General features: G+C 34.8%; 1 protein-coding gene across 1 annotated transcript in view; it reads right to left on the reverse strand.

Moving 5' to 3' along the window:
* Nucleotides 1–7,391: 7,391 nt before the first annotated feature.
* The window catches only part of LOC136034029 (HEAT repeat-containing protein 3-like), a 66,513-nt gene continuing 56,957 nt past the window's right edge, over nt 7,392–16,947 (reverse strand). The window contains exons 11-13 of the mRNA XM_065715089.1: nt 16,131–16,313; nt 10,515–10,688; nt 7,392–7,519 (exon numbers count right to left, since the gene is read on the reverse strand). Coding sequence (XP_065571161.1) covers nt 7,418–7,519; nt 10,515–10,688; nt 16,131–16,313 — 459 coding nt within the window. The 3' untranslated portion in view covers nt 7,392–7,417. The remainder of the gene's footprint in view (nt 7,520–10,514; nt 10,689–16,130; nt 16,314–16,947) is intronic.

Below are 16,947 nucleotides of genomic sequence, written 5' to 3' on the forward strand. Positions count from 1 at the left end.
TATAGCTACAATGTGTTTTCACAGCAAGCCAAAGCTAATTGTCTGGCATTAACACCATGAAAAACTGGTTATTTCTCAGGTTTGCAATACAAGTTCTCAAGTATATTTCTTGTATAATACATAAGTACCTTCTATTCCTAAAATCCGCTACAAATGGCAAGGTTTTCTCACTAGCTAATTTTTTCAGAAGCATGTTTTTAAACTTTTGGGAATTATGGGCAGTTTCCTTTAAGGGTTCAAAATGGAATTTGCTGCAAAAGCAAAAAGGTGTCAAATAATATAGGTTGTTCAGCTTCATCCTAGCAAAATTAAGTTGTAAACTATAAATTTATTAACTTCAACAGATTTTATATTGGTTTAACTCAGGAAGTGTTGATTAACAATCTGAGAGCTGGATATCTTATCTCTCTACTAAACACTAGATATAAGAAAAAGATAGCCTGGTAGCCTAGGTAAAAATAAAAAGAATTCATCCTAAAATTCTATTTATTTATCTCAACTTCCTTTTGAGATACAAGAAGCCCTCTAACTAGAACTTTAGCAATATCAATGTGGACAGGGTGTATAAGAACAGACTATTTAGGTAGCTAAGAAATAAAATTATCTTTTTAGTCAGAATTGTACCCTGAACCCAAATTTAACATTCATTTACACCAAAATTAAACCCTACACCCACTCTCTATAAATACTGATTCAGGGTATAAACTTGCACATTAGGGGGGGGGGGGAGTAAAGTTCATTTCTGACACAAATGAGTGCAGAATTTGGAATTAGAATTTAAATTCTGACTATGATGGTAAGTTTATTTCTTAATTACCTGAATAGTCCGGTAATATAAGTGTTATCCAAATTTTTAATTTTCTTAACCAAAGGAATTTAGACCTAATTAGTCTACCTATTAAATTTGGAATGAAGAGAAAAACATTGTCTGTGGTAAACATATTTTAAAGAATAATTCTTATCAAGAAACAAAGGTCTATGCAATAATTCGACTTTTAAGAATTTTTTGGCGTTAACTAGGGATTTATTGATTCTACGAGAAACTAGCGCGTGCGCTTATTTTGAAAACAAGTGCAATTTCAAATAGATTAATCTTTCTAAACGGTTTTCCGTACCGTTTTCTGAAATTAGATTCCAAAAATCGAAACTTGTTCGTCCAGATAGTTTCACTCCTTGTCTCAATGAAAATGGCGGCAGAAAATATTTACCTAGTGGATGTATTTTTTCAGATATGTATACAGCACTATTTTTCTGTGCCTGCTGTAAGGTATGTATGATTTTTCATTTCATTTCTGTTCGTTTTGGGCTTTATTTATTCTTTGATAATAATTTTTGTCGATTTGAGTTTGAGTAGTTTGACTTTAAAGTAATTGACACTTTTACTGCTGATGATGAACACTATGTGTGTTCGAAATATCCAGTTAAAATTTTTTATATCTATTCACTGTAAATCAAAAGGTTTTATCCCTATTTTGAACTGTTTTGCTTTCCTTTGAGTTTGAGCTATTGTAGATTTCTATTTCTTCAGATCTTAATTTTAATATAGCCTTACTTTTTCTTTTAAAAACTTTTTAAAAAAACTTCTTTTTTTGAAAGTTTCTTTTAAATAATTTCAAATCAAGAACAGTCGCAGATAATGTAAATTATTACTTCAGAAATATTTTTAATTTTGCGAACTAGAGATTAACACATTCTACCCGAATAGGTATTCATGAAGATAGAAGATACTTACTGAGAATTCTTGATCAAGGCTGAGCTGTTACCAATACCTTAAGCAATGAAATTTTACAGCTTTCTGTACTTTTAAGTATTTTTTGGCATAATGGTATAATCTGCATTATGTAAGGGTTAATTCTTGTGTCAGAAAACGGTAGCTGTAGGCTGGGCCCTATCGAGGCGTTGGGCTACTGGGTCTACCCCCACAAAACAAAAGTCATGCTCGTAAATACGTAATAAAAACGTTCGTACACAAATTTTTCCAATTTTTTGGGTAACCCCTTACCAAGAATAAAACCCCGAAACAAAAGTTCTTGATGTCCCCTAGTCAGTAGGGGATTTTCTCAACTTCAGGAGAAAGGGAAGTAGTTGCAGGTATTTAGGTAGCTGTTTGATCATTGGGTAGATGATCGGGTAGAACATTTTTATGATCTTTATTTACAAAGTTATTACCATGTAAAAGCTTTCAAAATAATATATAAAACCATTTTTTTTTCTTTTGAGATAATTGTAAATAATCTAAATTAGCAAACTTTGGCAATAGCCAAACAATTCAAAATTTGTTATTGGCTTTTTCCTTCACTTACTGCTATAGTTTGTAACTGATAGTCTACTTCACAGGTCTTTTGATTTAAAATTATCAAATACAAACCATAAAAATGGATATTAGGCTATATGACTCGATACGGTATGTGTGGTAATATACGGTATATAGCACCAGAAGCCCACCGGCTGCACCGCAAGGCCCCGGCACAGCTATGCAGCAGGCTTGTTTATATTGATTCTTTTTGTCGTTTTAATCAAACCGTTTTATTTGTCTTCTAACCACAGCCTCTTCTTAATGCCATGGCATCACCATAGGTTTGATACGACCATCTTGTGACAAAAAAAATTCTTTCTTAAAATTACGACCTATTTAAATTGTTTGTTTCCAGTAAACTATTAAGGAATATTTAGGCGCGTGTTGGACTAAATCAAAACAAACTATGGGCATTGGGATTTTCAAAGAGGTGACAAAGTAATATTTGAAGAACAACTTGTATTTGTAATTTGGATCTTTAATAGAAAGTTGTGGAGGATTTTGAACTGGCCAAAAGGTACTATATTTATACTTTTAATGCTATCACTACAGTCACAGTAACTAATGACGCTAAATGTATTAGGATGAAAGTTTTAGAGAGTTTTTAGGGGTTTCAACTATGTAAAAAACTGCATGCATGCAGGATTTCAAAATGGCATATAAGGAATATCATAGGTAGCACCACTCTATAAAAGCTCGAAATATTATTGAAACTTTTAAAGGAGCTACTTCAATGCAAAATTAATTGTCCTGATGCCCTTTTTAAGAGTAAAAAGGGATCGAAGGGCAAGCAGCCCTTCTCTCAAGCCCATTCATTTTTGAAGGTCATCCAGTTAAAATTTTGAGACAGCCATTTTGTAAAACATAGTAGGACGGTTCAGCAACTATGTTTTTTAGGGTATTAGGCATAGGTACCTCCCCCAATTGTGTAGTTAGCCCTTTATACTTTAAAACTAAATTTTGCTTTAAAATAAATCAAAAGGCGTTGCATTAATGGCTGAGGTGTTGAAACACCTCAGCAATATATTGAGAACGACTGGGGCATTAAATTGAATCTTTAGGCGATACTACTTTTACTGCTTCTGCTCTTACAATTTGGATAAATAAAAATTTGTAATTGTATCCAGGTTTTCAGAAAGCATAGATAAAAATCTTTTGGGAAAGATATTAAGTTTTATTTCTCTGGTCAAATTCAGAAGCAATAAAATTAAATTCAAAAACACTGTTTGTGTCAGGATTAAAAGCGGTAAAAAATGTTCCTCCAACACACAAATAGCAGGAATAACATACCATACTATGAAATCTTAAAAAAAAAAGAATTGGAAATACACAAAATGTTATTTTTCTTATGAAAAAGACTATATCAATAATAACGGACAAAAATTATTATGAAAGAATAAATAAAACCCAAAACGAACACAAATGAAATGAAAAATCATAGCAAAAAACATACAACAGGTACTGATATATAAGTGAATAAACCAATCTTAAAACGAATAATGATAAATTTGAATATGTAAATCAAGCGGTCCCCGGCACGCCTGCACGGTAAGCTTTTATATATTGATTCTCATTCTCACGTATCTTCTAACCGAAGATAATGTGAGCGTCTTTGTGATGTTATGGACCACGACCCAGCACGTATACATGACAGGCAAGTATTTATTGATTTTCATTGTCGCCTGTATTCCAACCACAGACAGTGTGAGCCTCTTCTTGATGCCATTGTATCAGTATTGGTTCGATACAACCGCCCTAGAAGAAATACAATTTCTTATTTGAAGTTTTGACGTATTTAGGCTGTTTTTGTCACGGAAGAGGGACTTATATGTAGGAATCGGTTCACTTTGGGCGAAAAACGGCTGTTAACTCATAGTCATCTTCGGCAATGAGGGGCTTACCACTTTTGCTAGCTGGTGTACCTATTATTTGTTTCCGGTGTATTTGATGGTTAAGCCAATTTGGTTCCAGTGGTAAGACATGTAGGGGACTTGTAAGTAATAATCGGCTGTTGGGCTACAATTATCTTCAGCAATAAGGGGTTTGCGACTTTTGCTAGTTGTGTACCCATTTATTTGTTTCCGGTGAACTTGTTGTCTATCACGGGAGAGAGACTTGTAAGTAAGAATCTGTTCACTTTGGACAAGAAATTTGGGCAAAGTGGTCCACATTGTATTCGATCTCTTTAAATTTGACAGAATTAAGTGTTTACGTAACGAGTACAGACAATAACGTGAAACAATAAGGTGGTTTCGTAATAATTAGTGTCACCTATGGTATTTTAATTCTGAAAAGTTACTTAACTTGACTTAAGTCTCCTGCCGGGCACTGCTCGGCGTAGAGAGTGACGTCTTCCTCCACCACCCACTTCGGTCCATGGAGAGTATTTGCTCTTCGCCCTGTCTGATGTTTGCCATCGCCAAAAACTCAGACAGGCTGTCGGACCAACGTTTCTTCGATCAGCCGCGAGGTCGCTTCCAACCAACTTTGATAGGGTCGAAGTCATAGATCATCTTTGCGAGTAGATGTGGTAGCATTCGAAGCAGATGCCCGAAACATCGTAAGGCTCGCTCGGCTGCTTGAGTCGAAAACCAAGACTGCTTTGTGAGCTGCAGAAGCTTTGCAGCTGATGCTTGCCATGTCTCAGCTCCGTAAAGCATCACAGAGCCGACTAGAGCGTTGAAGATCCGCCGTTTCGTTGTGCGACTGATATTTGGTTTTCGCCACAGGTGACGATTCAGTCTACCCATGACAGAAGACGCTTTAGATAATCTTGTCTGCAGCTCGGGGAGAAGTGAACCATTTGAAGAAATTACGGACCCAGGTAGGTGAACTCTTTAACAACCTCGATGCTAGTGGTGCTGTCCACGCTAACTGGAGAGTTAACAGCAGGAGAAGACGGGTCTATGGCCATAATTTTAGTTTTGTTCCAGTTTATATGCAGTCCTACTTTGGCAGCCTCTTCTCGCAGAATTCGGAGCGCTTCCAGCAGCTGCTCCATGGAGTCCACCAGAATGGCCAAGTCATCGGCAAAATCAACATCTGTGATGGTATGATCCCCGAATATGAGCCCAAAGCTGGTTTTTGTCATAACGTAATCTATGACGACATTGAAGAGCTCTGGGGCTACTGCACATCCTTGGTGCACCCCTGTCGTGATTTGAAAGAACGGGCTGCACCAACCATTAACTTGTAAACAGCACTCCGTCCCATGGTACAGCGCCTTGAGAAGTCTGCAATATTTCTCGGGTAGGCCAGTCAACTCTAGAATTCGCCAAAGAGCCTTTCGTTCGACTGAGTCAAATGTAGCACGGAAGTCAACGAAGGCAGTAAATACTTTCTGTCTGAACTCTGTGGTCTTCTCTACTATTTGTCGAAACGTGAAAATCTGCTCGATGGTTGAACGATCCGACATAAAACCAGCTTGCTCCGGTCGCCGGATTTTTCGAATGATGCTCCGACATCGATCCAGCAGGATCATTGAAAACAGTTTGCCAGGGACTGACAGTAGGGTTATTCCCCGGTAGTTGGAGCAGTCGCTTCTCGAGCCTTTTCTCTTCCATAAGGGCATGATGACACCCTTCCACCAATCGTCGGGAATTATTTCTGTTTGCCAGATTATAGAGAACAGGGTGTGTAGAAACAGGATCATTGCAGGACCTCCATATTTTAGCAGCTCTGAGTTTAAGCCACAGATACCAGCAGCTTTATTATTCTTGAGCCTTTTTACTGAATGTCCAATTTCTGAAGGGCTGAAAGGCTCATCTGGAGGAACATCTGTTCAAGGTCTTTGACTGCAAGGTTGGCTGGGACTATCATTAGGAGGCGCAGACGGACCAGTATTGTTGAGGAGCAAACAGAAGTGGTCCTTCCACCGCTCAAGACAAGAAACTTCGTAAGAGAGAAGAGCACCATCCCTGGACAGGACGGAACCCAAGGTGGGAGTTTTATTTTAAGTGAGGTCTCAGAGATGCTTGAATAGACTGCCCATGTCTTTCTTTTTTGCAGCTAGCTCAATTTCATCGGCTTTCCTTGCAACAAACTGGGTTCTATCCCGGTGAATGAGTCTATTCCGCACTCCATTGAGCCTCCGATATGTGGTCATGTCCCCAAGAAGTCTTGCCTTCCGTCTTTGCTCTATGACTTGCAGTGTTTCATTAGTTAGCCACGATTTCTTTGGATAGCTCCTCTTGCCAAGCACTAGTTGTGCTGCTTCACTGGTCTTTATAATGCCAACTAGATTATATAAGATATGGTTCTAAGTTTTCATCCGTCACGATGTCTACGATTGAAAAGAATACAGTTCAACTGGCTGCAAAGTCAATTTAGTCCCTTCTTTCGATATTATTTTGTAGTTGTTGTTTTTTTTCAACGCTGAGGAATAGCCTTTGGTCATGTGATAACTGATTGCGCTCTTGTTTAAACACGCCGTTTTAAAAACTTCGATAGGTTACAACTTCATCGTTTAACCGATAGTGAAGAAAGAAGCGCAAACCAGAATGTAAAACAGAGATAGTTTCGTAATAATTAATAGAATGTCATCTATGCTATTTTGATCCTGAAAAGTTGGAGGTAGCTTTGTAATACCAACTAGATTATATAAGATATTGTTCCGAGTTTTCATCCGTCACGATGTCTACGATTGAAAAGGATAAAGTTCAACTGGCCGCAAAGTCAATTTAGTCCCTTCTTTCGATACTATTTTGTCGTTGTTTTTTCAACACTGAGGAATAGCCTTTGATCATGTGATTACTGATCAATAGCGAAAAAACAAAACCAAAGTTTTGCTCTCGCAACACTTTAGTCGGAAAAGCCGGAAAAAGATTGCCGCAACACTTCACGTTGCCCAGGCAACGTAGGTCTAGTTTTCTTTACAAATATGATGAAAAAGAAGTGTGACCATTGCAGTTACTGTAAGTAACATAATTTTGATTTTTGAGATTTCTTTTTCTTTTTTTTTTATTCTCAGAAGTGAAACTAAGAGTTTTGATAATGTCTAATTTCCTAAAATTAATTCAACTTTGAAATTAAATTGAATTAAAATGAAAGTAAATTAATTTCCTAAAAGAGCAAACAATGAAATCAAAAAAGAAAATTTTCTTGAAGTGAACAAACCTAGCTTTATTTCTTTGCTATTTTGTACTTAATAAAACGATTCAAGTTCAATTTTGCAGTCATCACTATAGCTGTATGTTCTCCAAGATTTTTCTTTTCCTTATGAACCTAGAAATAAAACACAAAAGATAGAACGAAAATACAACGAATAAAAGTTAAACTAACGTTAAGGATATAATGTTAAGTTGATAAAGTGAACAAAATTATCAATGTGTTTTTAAAGGGATTAAATAAAAAAACAAGTTTTTTGATTGAAAGTAAGGAGCAACGTTAAAACTTAAAACGAACAGAAATTACTTCGTATATGAAAGGGGCTGCTTCCTCATCAATGCCCCACCCTTTACGCTAAAGTTTGACTCTTTCTCTCAACTCTTCTTTTTAAAACAGTAATATATAACTGGGCTGCTCTTTGACAAAAACTTTGTCAAAACTGCTTAATATTAACAGTTTGCTACAACAGTATTGTAAAATAGTATTGATGTTTCAAAATCTGAATAGTTATCGCAAAATAAACTGAAAAACAATTATCATCTAATTGAAGAGTCAGCGATAAATCTAGACATTAATGTTCTCATGCATTTGGTTAAATTATGTAACATATATTCCATGCACTTTCAGTTTCGAGATTCATATTACAAACAGGTAAGCCTTCCTATGGGAGCACCTCTATCAGGCCTAATCGCAAATATTTTCGTAGAGAATCTTGAAAATTGGGCCCTAGATTCGTATTTTCTGAATCATTTGTTTTGGGGACGCCTCATGGACGACGTAGTTTCAGTTTAGAATTATGGGGAAAGTGAACTTAAAGGTTTTCTAGAACATTTAAATACTTGCGATAGAAACCTGCAATTCACTCTAGAGACCGAAAGAGGGGGGAAAATACCTTTTTTAGATGTATTAATAATACGCAGCGTGAATAAACTTGATTTTACGGTTTACAGAAAACCTACGCATAATAATAGATACCTTCACTTCAAAACTAACCATCCTCCACAGGTTAAAAGAGGAGTGGTAATATCTCTTGTTGATAGAGTGCTTAATATCTGTTCAGAGCCGTATATTAAAAAAGAATTAAATCTTATTACAGACATACTTTTTGGCAACGGGTACCCAATTTCTCTCATAAATACTGTTATTGCTCAAAGATTGCCACACCACACTTGTGGGCACGTTATTGCCCACACCAGTTAACGATTCGAATAAACCCACAAGCAAGATTTGCCTGCCTTATATTCCGGAAATTACTTCAAAACTGAAAAAAGTTTGTTTAAAAAACAATTTACGTGTTGTATTCACAAGTAATTTAAGTATAGTGAATCTTCTCAATTCTAGTAAGGATAAAACTCCAGTTACTCGTCTACGAGGGGTGTATCAAATACCATGTAGTTGTGGAAATTATTACATTGGTCGAACCCACCAAAATTTAGGAACAAGATAACAGCAACACAAAGAAAGTATTGAAAAAGCATTAAAATCTAAAAATAACTCCATATCTTTTGATTCAGCTTTAAGCAATCAGATTTTTGAAAATCCAAACCATTAGGTTCTATTTGACGAAACAATTCTAATTAGCAATGACCTAGGAATCAAACAAACTGTCCGCAAGGCAATCGAAATCAAACAAAACTTATATAATAATACATCCCTAAATATAGACTTGGGTGAATACACAATCAACCCTATGGACACAAAATTAATTATAGAAAATAATCTAATTCAAAATAAAACAAAAATAGGAACGAATAAAAAAAGTCCAATCCCAAAAGAACTATCAGATTAGATGCAGAGAAGACAAATATCGCAATAAGAAATTATTCAAATTTTTAATAAATACAGTTAGTGAAATGAATGAACCTTTTTAGCTTGTAAAATGTTAGGTTTTATCACACAGTCTTGGCTGAACTTTTCGTTGAGAAGTAATGATGCCAAGGCTATCTTAAAAAAATGGATTGTCAACCGAGAACTTTTATTGTAAGTGTTTTATTGTTTATTACTTTCTTTGCTGAAGACGGCCCTTAGATATAGGGCCGAAATATTCAAATAGGTTTTGTTGGTTGACTGTCTTGGGAAAAAAGTCCTCATTATTCTCTCATTGTTGTTGTATTATGAAAAGGCAGTGTGGTCTTCGTCATTATTTAACTGACCTTGACTTATCCAACAAGAAGCATTTTGAAAATCTTGAAATGTGGCTTAAATCCACTATTTACTACTATAATGGTAAAAAGGTTAAGATCGTTAGATAACTTTTTGTGGATGTAAGACGACAGTATCCCAATAATTAAGTTCTTGATAACTAATATGAGCCAAATAAAAACTGAAACATCCTCAAGGGGGATGCGGGGCTATAAGAAAACAAATGGATGGGGGACGAGAGGCGGGACATGGAGCTACAAAACTAAGATGAGCCAAATTAAAAGCAGAACTTCCTCGGGCGGGATGAGAGGCTATAAGAAAATAAATGGATGATTGTTGAGGGGCGGGATGAGGGGCTATAAAACTTAGATGAGCCAAATAAAAAATAGAGCTTCCTCAAGCGGAATGAGGGGCTATAAGAGGCTATAAGAAAATATTTAAACGAATTTCATGGAAGGGAGCAAAGAGTAAGTATATAACCGAGTATGTTTGAGAAAGAACTCATAGAACTATGTTCGCCTCAGACGGTTTTATCCTGTGATTGGTTATTAGCTTTAGCAGCAGTATGGCAGTCATTGTGTAATAAAAACCTATACTCGATTTAGCAACAATTTTAAATTATCAAAACAATAAAATTAACCTTAAATAAGAGATAACATAAATAAGTTAATAAATAGGTTAAATAAGATTAGCCTTAAATAAGATTGACAATATATCACTTTATTAAAATCTCTTTGCTAAAAACTACTTTTATTGACATACCTTTAGGCCAAGAAGGGCAATCAAGGAGTCTATCAACCAAGTTCTACATCTACAGCCTTTCCTGTGCATTTCAATTTTCTATCTGGACAACAATACTAGTATAATTATTTACATTTCATGAATCAAATTTTGCCTTAAAAAGGCTAAACAAGAGGAAAATAAAAAATTACTAGCTTATATGTCGAAGATTTTGTTGTAGCAAACTAACCTTTTGTTTTAATGGTTCTACAACAGACTTTAAGACTTGGAGAAGAGCAATTTCATTCCCAACAGTATCTACATGATCTTCAGCAAAAATATCATAGATGGCATCAAGCGCTTCGGCAACAATCCATAGTTGACCATCGGTGGTTATTACTTGAAGAAGACAAGAGCCAATCATCTACAAGGAAAAAAGGTTTTATGTTTTTTTTTGTTATTCATTTTTGTGTGCATTTAGCATGTTCCATATCAAGTAGGGGAAGTGGACATAGGCACAGATACAATGGAATTCACTTTCATGATATTTTTTTGTCATTTATTGACTCTTTTTTGCAAATTCCTATTTAAGCTGTTTTCATTAAGTGTTCCAATTAAGAAGAGACCCCCCTATTTCTAAAGTAATTTTTCTGACTTAAGAAAATAAAAATCCCCGCCCCCTGCATCTTCGTGATTTGGCACCACTTGTTTTTATTGTATAGTGTTCTCTATTGTGGTTCCTTATTAAACAGAAAGAAACAACCACTCATTGAGGTTATGATCTGAAGTACTCAAAAAATGATAATTAAAACTGAAAATAAAATTCTGGTCCTCATAGTTGTGGGCAACCCTACTCTTTGCTCAAAGAAACAACGAACCATATTTACACACTATAACTATATAAAACATTAAACCAGTGATTCCTAACCGATTTCGGGCGAAGCCCCACCAATGAATTTCTAAGATACCCCACCCCTCGAGATATTTATTTCTGTTATTCAAAATTTTACATGTTAACCTGAAGGAGGCTTGAAAGGACGGTAACTTGGTATTTTTCTCCGGTTGACCTATACGCAAATTTTATTCTAAGAAGAATATTGTCTGTATAAAACGTTTTATAGAGTCCATGAGGTTATTGCAATAGAATCATGTACCTTTTTTGCTCTTTAAATGTACAGGAAAAATATATTAAAAAAAACGAGACTCTGAAGCAGAGTCAGCCAAAGGGTGCGCTTCATATCCATTAACCACCAAAATATTCCGATGCCCCGGTTCACTGATATTTCATTGTTTTTCAAAATACAGAATTATCTTCGTCATATAGCCAAAAATGCCTAAAATGTGTTGTAGTCTGTAAAGTGTCAGCAACCACTGGAATGTTAAGCAAGGGCGCAATGTGCTATGGGACAGGACGACGGCTGCCCCTACTACAAGTAGGTTTGCCTCCCCCCTCCAAGCTGAAATGTAGTTTATTTAAAAATCTTGTAAAAACTAAGATAAGCCTGCATAATTCAAGTATCCACAAAATCCGGTCAGTTTTCTTCAGTATATCTTTACCTTCATATTACTATATGGCTCATTTTTTAGTTTTCACTGTCATTTTCTTGATTCGGAAAAATTGGCTCCAATTTTGTCCCCCCACCCCCAAGAATTTTTGTGAAATTACTCCACTGATGTTGAGATAAGATTTATTAATAATAAAAAAATGGAAACAAAACATAAACAGTTCTAAATCATAAGGTAAATTCTTTCTCTATAATATTACCAAATCAGAAATGTGCTCTTCACACTCTTATACATTTAACACATTAAAAATGAGATTTTAGAGGATTAATTAAAAAATATAAAAAACAAAACAACAATTTACACTCTTAGAGCAAGGCTCTAAGAGTTGGGGTTGAGGGAGCCACAGCTCCCCTTCTGTTCGAGATTAAATTCTCTCGTTTTAGGTATCAACTTACCACCCTAGTTATATTAGGAAAAGTTTTTTTTTTTTTTTTTTTTTTTTTTTTTTTTTTTTTTTTTTTTTTTTTTTTTTTTTTTTTTTTTATAGGAAAAAAGGATTGGTGGCCAGTTAGAATCCATTTTACTGTAACCAAACTGTCATTACTGTGATTTCTACTACAGTTGTCATCAGTAAAAAAAATAAAAGAATAAAACTCATTAAAACAGCAATAAAACTGTCACTATTGCCACTAAAATACAAATTTCTTCTCAGCTCAGGGGATTACTTTAAGTTGTTTTGTTTCAGTAAAAAGATGAATAATCTTTAGTACAATTCATAGTTAGTCACTGCCAGCAGTTCTGGATACTCCATTGTGGCTAAACTAATCTTTTTCTAATCTTTTTAATCTTTTTCTCTCTGCGACTGTATCATCCATACTCAGAAAATACGAATTGTATTAAATCAGGAGTTAATCAGGGTTGTCTTGTATCCCCTTTATATCGATCATCTAGATGGAATTTGTCTTAATTCCATCGGAAAGGCAATGAGAGACCATGGAATCAAATGGGAAGAAAAGTCTATTATTGAAGTCGATTATTAAAAAATAATCTAAGTCCTGGACTTAGATTATGCTGATGATTTAAGAATCCTAGATGAAAGTGTGAGCAAAATGAATAACCTTTTACAGGTTTTCCGAGTTCAGGGTGCTGGAATAGGTTTGAAAATTAATGTTAAGAAGACTATGTCACTAAAGCTAGGAATAAGTGAAGATGGAAAGGTGACATTTGGTAACGAAAAGATTGATCAGGCAGGCACCTGCACTTACCTTGATAGCATTATTAGTAAAGACGGTGGGAGCAGTAAAGATGTAAAAAATAGAATAGCCAAGGGTCAGGGTGTTTTGTTCGCAGTTAAAAAACAGTTTGGAAGAATAGGAAGATAAGTCTGCAAACCAAGATTATAATATCGAAAGCTACAGCGATGACAGCTGTCAAATATGGCTTTGAAGCATGGGCACTCCAAAAAGCAGATTAAGATTTGATACTTGTTTTCCAGAGAAATTGCCTACGGATTGTCCTGGGTACCCGGCTGACTGACCGTATTTCAAACAGTAGGCTGTACAAAAATGTGGTTTTCCCCGCTTTTTAGGGCTATAAATTAAGAAAGGTCGAGACAACTGGGGCGCGTTCTACAAATGAAAGATGACAGGTTGCCAAAGATTATCCTTTTCGGCCAACCGTCTACGGCTAAACGGAAAGCAGGTCGTCCTCGTCCAGGGTGGGAGAATATCATATAGATTTAAAGGAAATGGGAGCTTCCTGGGAGGGTGTAAAGAAGGAGGCTTTGAATAGATTGGATGGAGGAGATGCATACGTAGCTGTGTTGGCCTCAGGCGGCTTGGTGTTGTGGTGAGTTGTTTGTAGTTGCAGTAGTAGTAATTTGGATTGACAGTAAATTTGATTTATTTTCATTAGTAATTTTTAAAAATTTTATTAATAAACCAAAATTAATCAAAATATTGAAAGTTTTGTCTCCTTTAACGTAATTAGACCCATTCTATTCAATTCCAACAGGCAAATTAATTCCTTCTAGTTGCAATTTCTCTTAACATTATTAGTAGCCGCACAATTTTAATCAGTGATGAATATAACGAAGATGATTTATCAGTCTAAAAATTTTCTTTTCAAAGTAGAAGTTCAACCTATGCGTGCTCGCAAGTGGCCTCCTAAAGAAACGCACACCATTTGAAACCCTTTGGAAATTATGGAGATGGCAATGCAATTCGACCAAGCGAGCAGCAGTCTAAAGGAATGGCTTTTGTTTCCTACTATTTTCTCGGGAAAATGGAAGGCTCCACACTGAATAGAAGCAATGTTGAAGGGCCCAATGGCTTATATGTAACATTTACATAGTTTAAGGCATCTTTGTAAGTTTATACTGGGTTTTGTGCCACACCTTGTTGGCACTGACGATTGCGACGAAGCTATTCTTCTAACCTATTTTTGATTTCTTTTTCGTTCACACGTTTGATATGTTCTAATGCTCGCCGTTGCATGACTTCTAACCACAAAATTCTTTCCTCTTGAAATTCATTTTTCACTTGTTTTGAATCTCACTGTCGCTTGTCTGACCGTCTTTGCTCTTTCTTTTGTTTTTGACACGTTCTGATCCTCACTGTCACTTGTTTTCTAACCACAAGCGCCTTTGTTCTTTACTTTCGTTTTTGACACACTATGATTCTTGCTGTCTCATGACTTTAGGCGCATAATTCTTTCCTCTTCGCTTTCGTTTTTTAATTCACTTTGGTCCTCGTTGTTACAAGTCTTCTAGCCGCATTTTTCTTCTTTTTTTTTCATTTTGGATTTTAATTGTTTCAGACAATTCGTTAATGCCCTTTGCGTTAGCTGCCGTATGGGTCTAGTCTCATATGATGGTCCAGATTGCTGATTTGTTGATTGTTCTGGTGGTTGGACAAAAACTTCTTTATTTCCAACAAATCATAATCTATAACAATTGCAGATTTGCGTTTTGGGGTCATTCTATAGGTATATTTTTCGTAATTATATTTTTCATAGGTACATTTTTCAAAAATATATGTGATTATTGAAATAAACTCGGTTTCTAAGACCAATTGTCTAGTAAGGTTCAAACTTTTAATTTTTCTTTATAAAATTTTTGAATTGCTTTAATCTATCTATCTATCTATCTATCTATCTATCTATCTATCTATCTATCTATCTATCTATCTATCTATCTATCTATCTATCTATCTATATATATATATATATATATATATATATATATATATATATATATATATATATATATATATATATATATATATATATATATATATATATATATATATATATCTGTTACCCCGGAGCAGGGGGTACAAAAGCGTTGCTTCCAAAAAAAAAAAAAAAAAAAAAAAATCGAAAAAAAAAGCAAAAAAAAGAAAAAAAAATATCTGTTAATCTATACTGTTTGTAACACTGTTAATCTACTGTACTTCTTTATCTACTGTGGGGGCTGAAACCCTAAGTGTTGCTGGGGCGCGCAGCGCCTCAGCAACACGTGGCAGGGGTCAGCAGGGGGGTACTAAAGCAGGGTGGCAGGGGGTACTATAGATAGCTTCATAAGATTTGTGCAATTAAGCGATTTGCTACTTAGAGACGAGTAACTGGCACTGACACCCCACGTGCTGTTGGGGCGCGCAGCGTCACAGAAACGCGTGGCAGGAGTGAGCTTGTCCCTTATAAAAAAAATATACAAATACTTCTGCAATTACCATTTTTTGCTCTATAAGCCTTTTAAAGTAAACTTCTCCATGCACGAAAATTTTCAATTTTTTCCCTTTTTCACATAATTATGACCACAAATTAGAAATATAGAAATATACTCACAGAAAAAAGCCTACGGCTTTTTCTTAGTTGGAATACTAAACGACGAACCACAGCAAAGATTAATTTTCCAAAATTAAAGCTCTTATCGAATTTCCTCAAACTTGTGACCTATCTAGATAATCTTTTCAGGCCAGAAAATACTAATTCCCCCCCCCCCCCAAAGTACGAAGCCCTTTTCGAAAAAAATTATAAATATATACATAAACAAATATACAATTACTGCTCGTTTGAAGAGACAATATATATATTATATATATATATATATATATATATATATATATATATATATATATATATATATATATATATATATATATATATATATATCAAAGAGACAAATATTAATATATGTCTCATAAGACATATATTTAAGTCTCTTAAAGTCTCTCAAGACTTAATACATGTATTTAAAGAGACAACATTTTTTTTTCCAATTTCTGATGAGTATGAGAAAATAAGAAGTCTTTCCAAGCTAGTGGAGCACCTAGTCTAAAGTTAGTTAAAGTAACCTAACCTTTATTATGTTTCCTCTGTTTTCTGTTAGAGGTTCATTAGGGGATCCAGCAACTGAAACGCCAACACAAGACAGTATCCGAACCATGCAGGCGACAATAGACGGATCAGGACAGGAAAAAACAGCAGTGCAAAGTATCCGTACGTCTTGTTCACTTAACTTCTCGAAGGACTTCGGAGACACCTTGAAAAAGTCAAAAAAGTAAATCTGCATCTTGCTTACTTAAGTTTTCGAAGGACTTAAGATATACCTTAAAATAGTTAATATTAAATTGTTTTAAATTTATTCGAATTATATTAAATTTAAAATATTTCAAGTTTAACAGAACAAAACAAAAAACATTCATCTCTAGATATTTTTTGCGTACTTTTCCCTAAAAGGGTGCTTGGGCCAATCTTTGATGTAAAAAACCAAAAAAGTAGTAAAAAAGTCATCTGCTTCTAGGTAAATAGAAAGAGAGGATAGGTAAAAATGAAATTATAAAAGTAAAAAGAAAAAATTCTTACATTCTCTTTAATCATTTTTCCAATGAATCTAAAAACTGAAAAAAAATTGCATGGATATATTCATTTTTCTTGATTTTTTCTTTTTTGATGGTTTACATGCTTTAAGTCAAACAGCAGAACGAACAACTGAATTTTAAATATAGCTAGTATTCTCTATTTGTTTTTTACGATTCACCAACTTTCATCGTAGTTCCTTTAAGTTTGAGTTTTTACTCATTCCATTTTATTTTGATTTCATACAACAAGTTATAGGGTTACCGCATAAAATAATTTTGACTATAATTTTTCTTTTCCGATGGCCAACTCAGTAG

The sequence above is a fragment of the Artemia franciscana genome, chromosome 12, assembly GCF_032884065.1.
Source record: "Artemia franciscana chromosome 12, ASM3288406v1, whole genome shotgun sequence".
In the NCBI taxonomy this organism is placed as follows: domain Eukaryota; kingdom Metazoa; phylum Arthropoda; class Branchiopoda; order Anostraca; family Artemiidae; genus Artemia; species Artemia franciscana.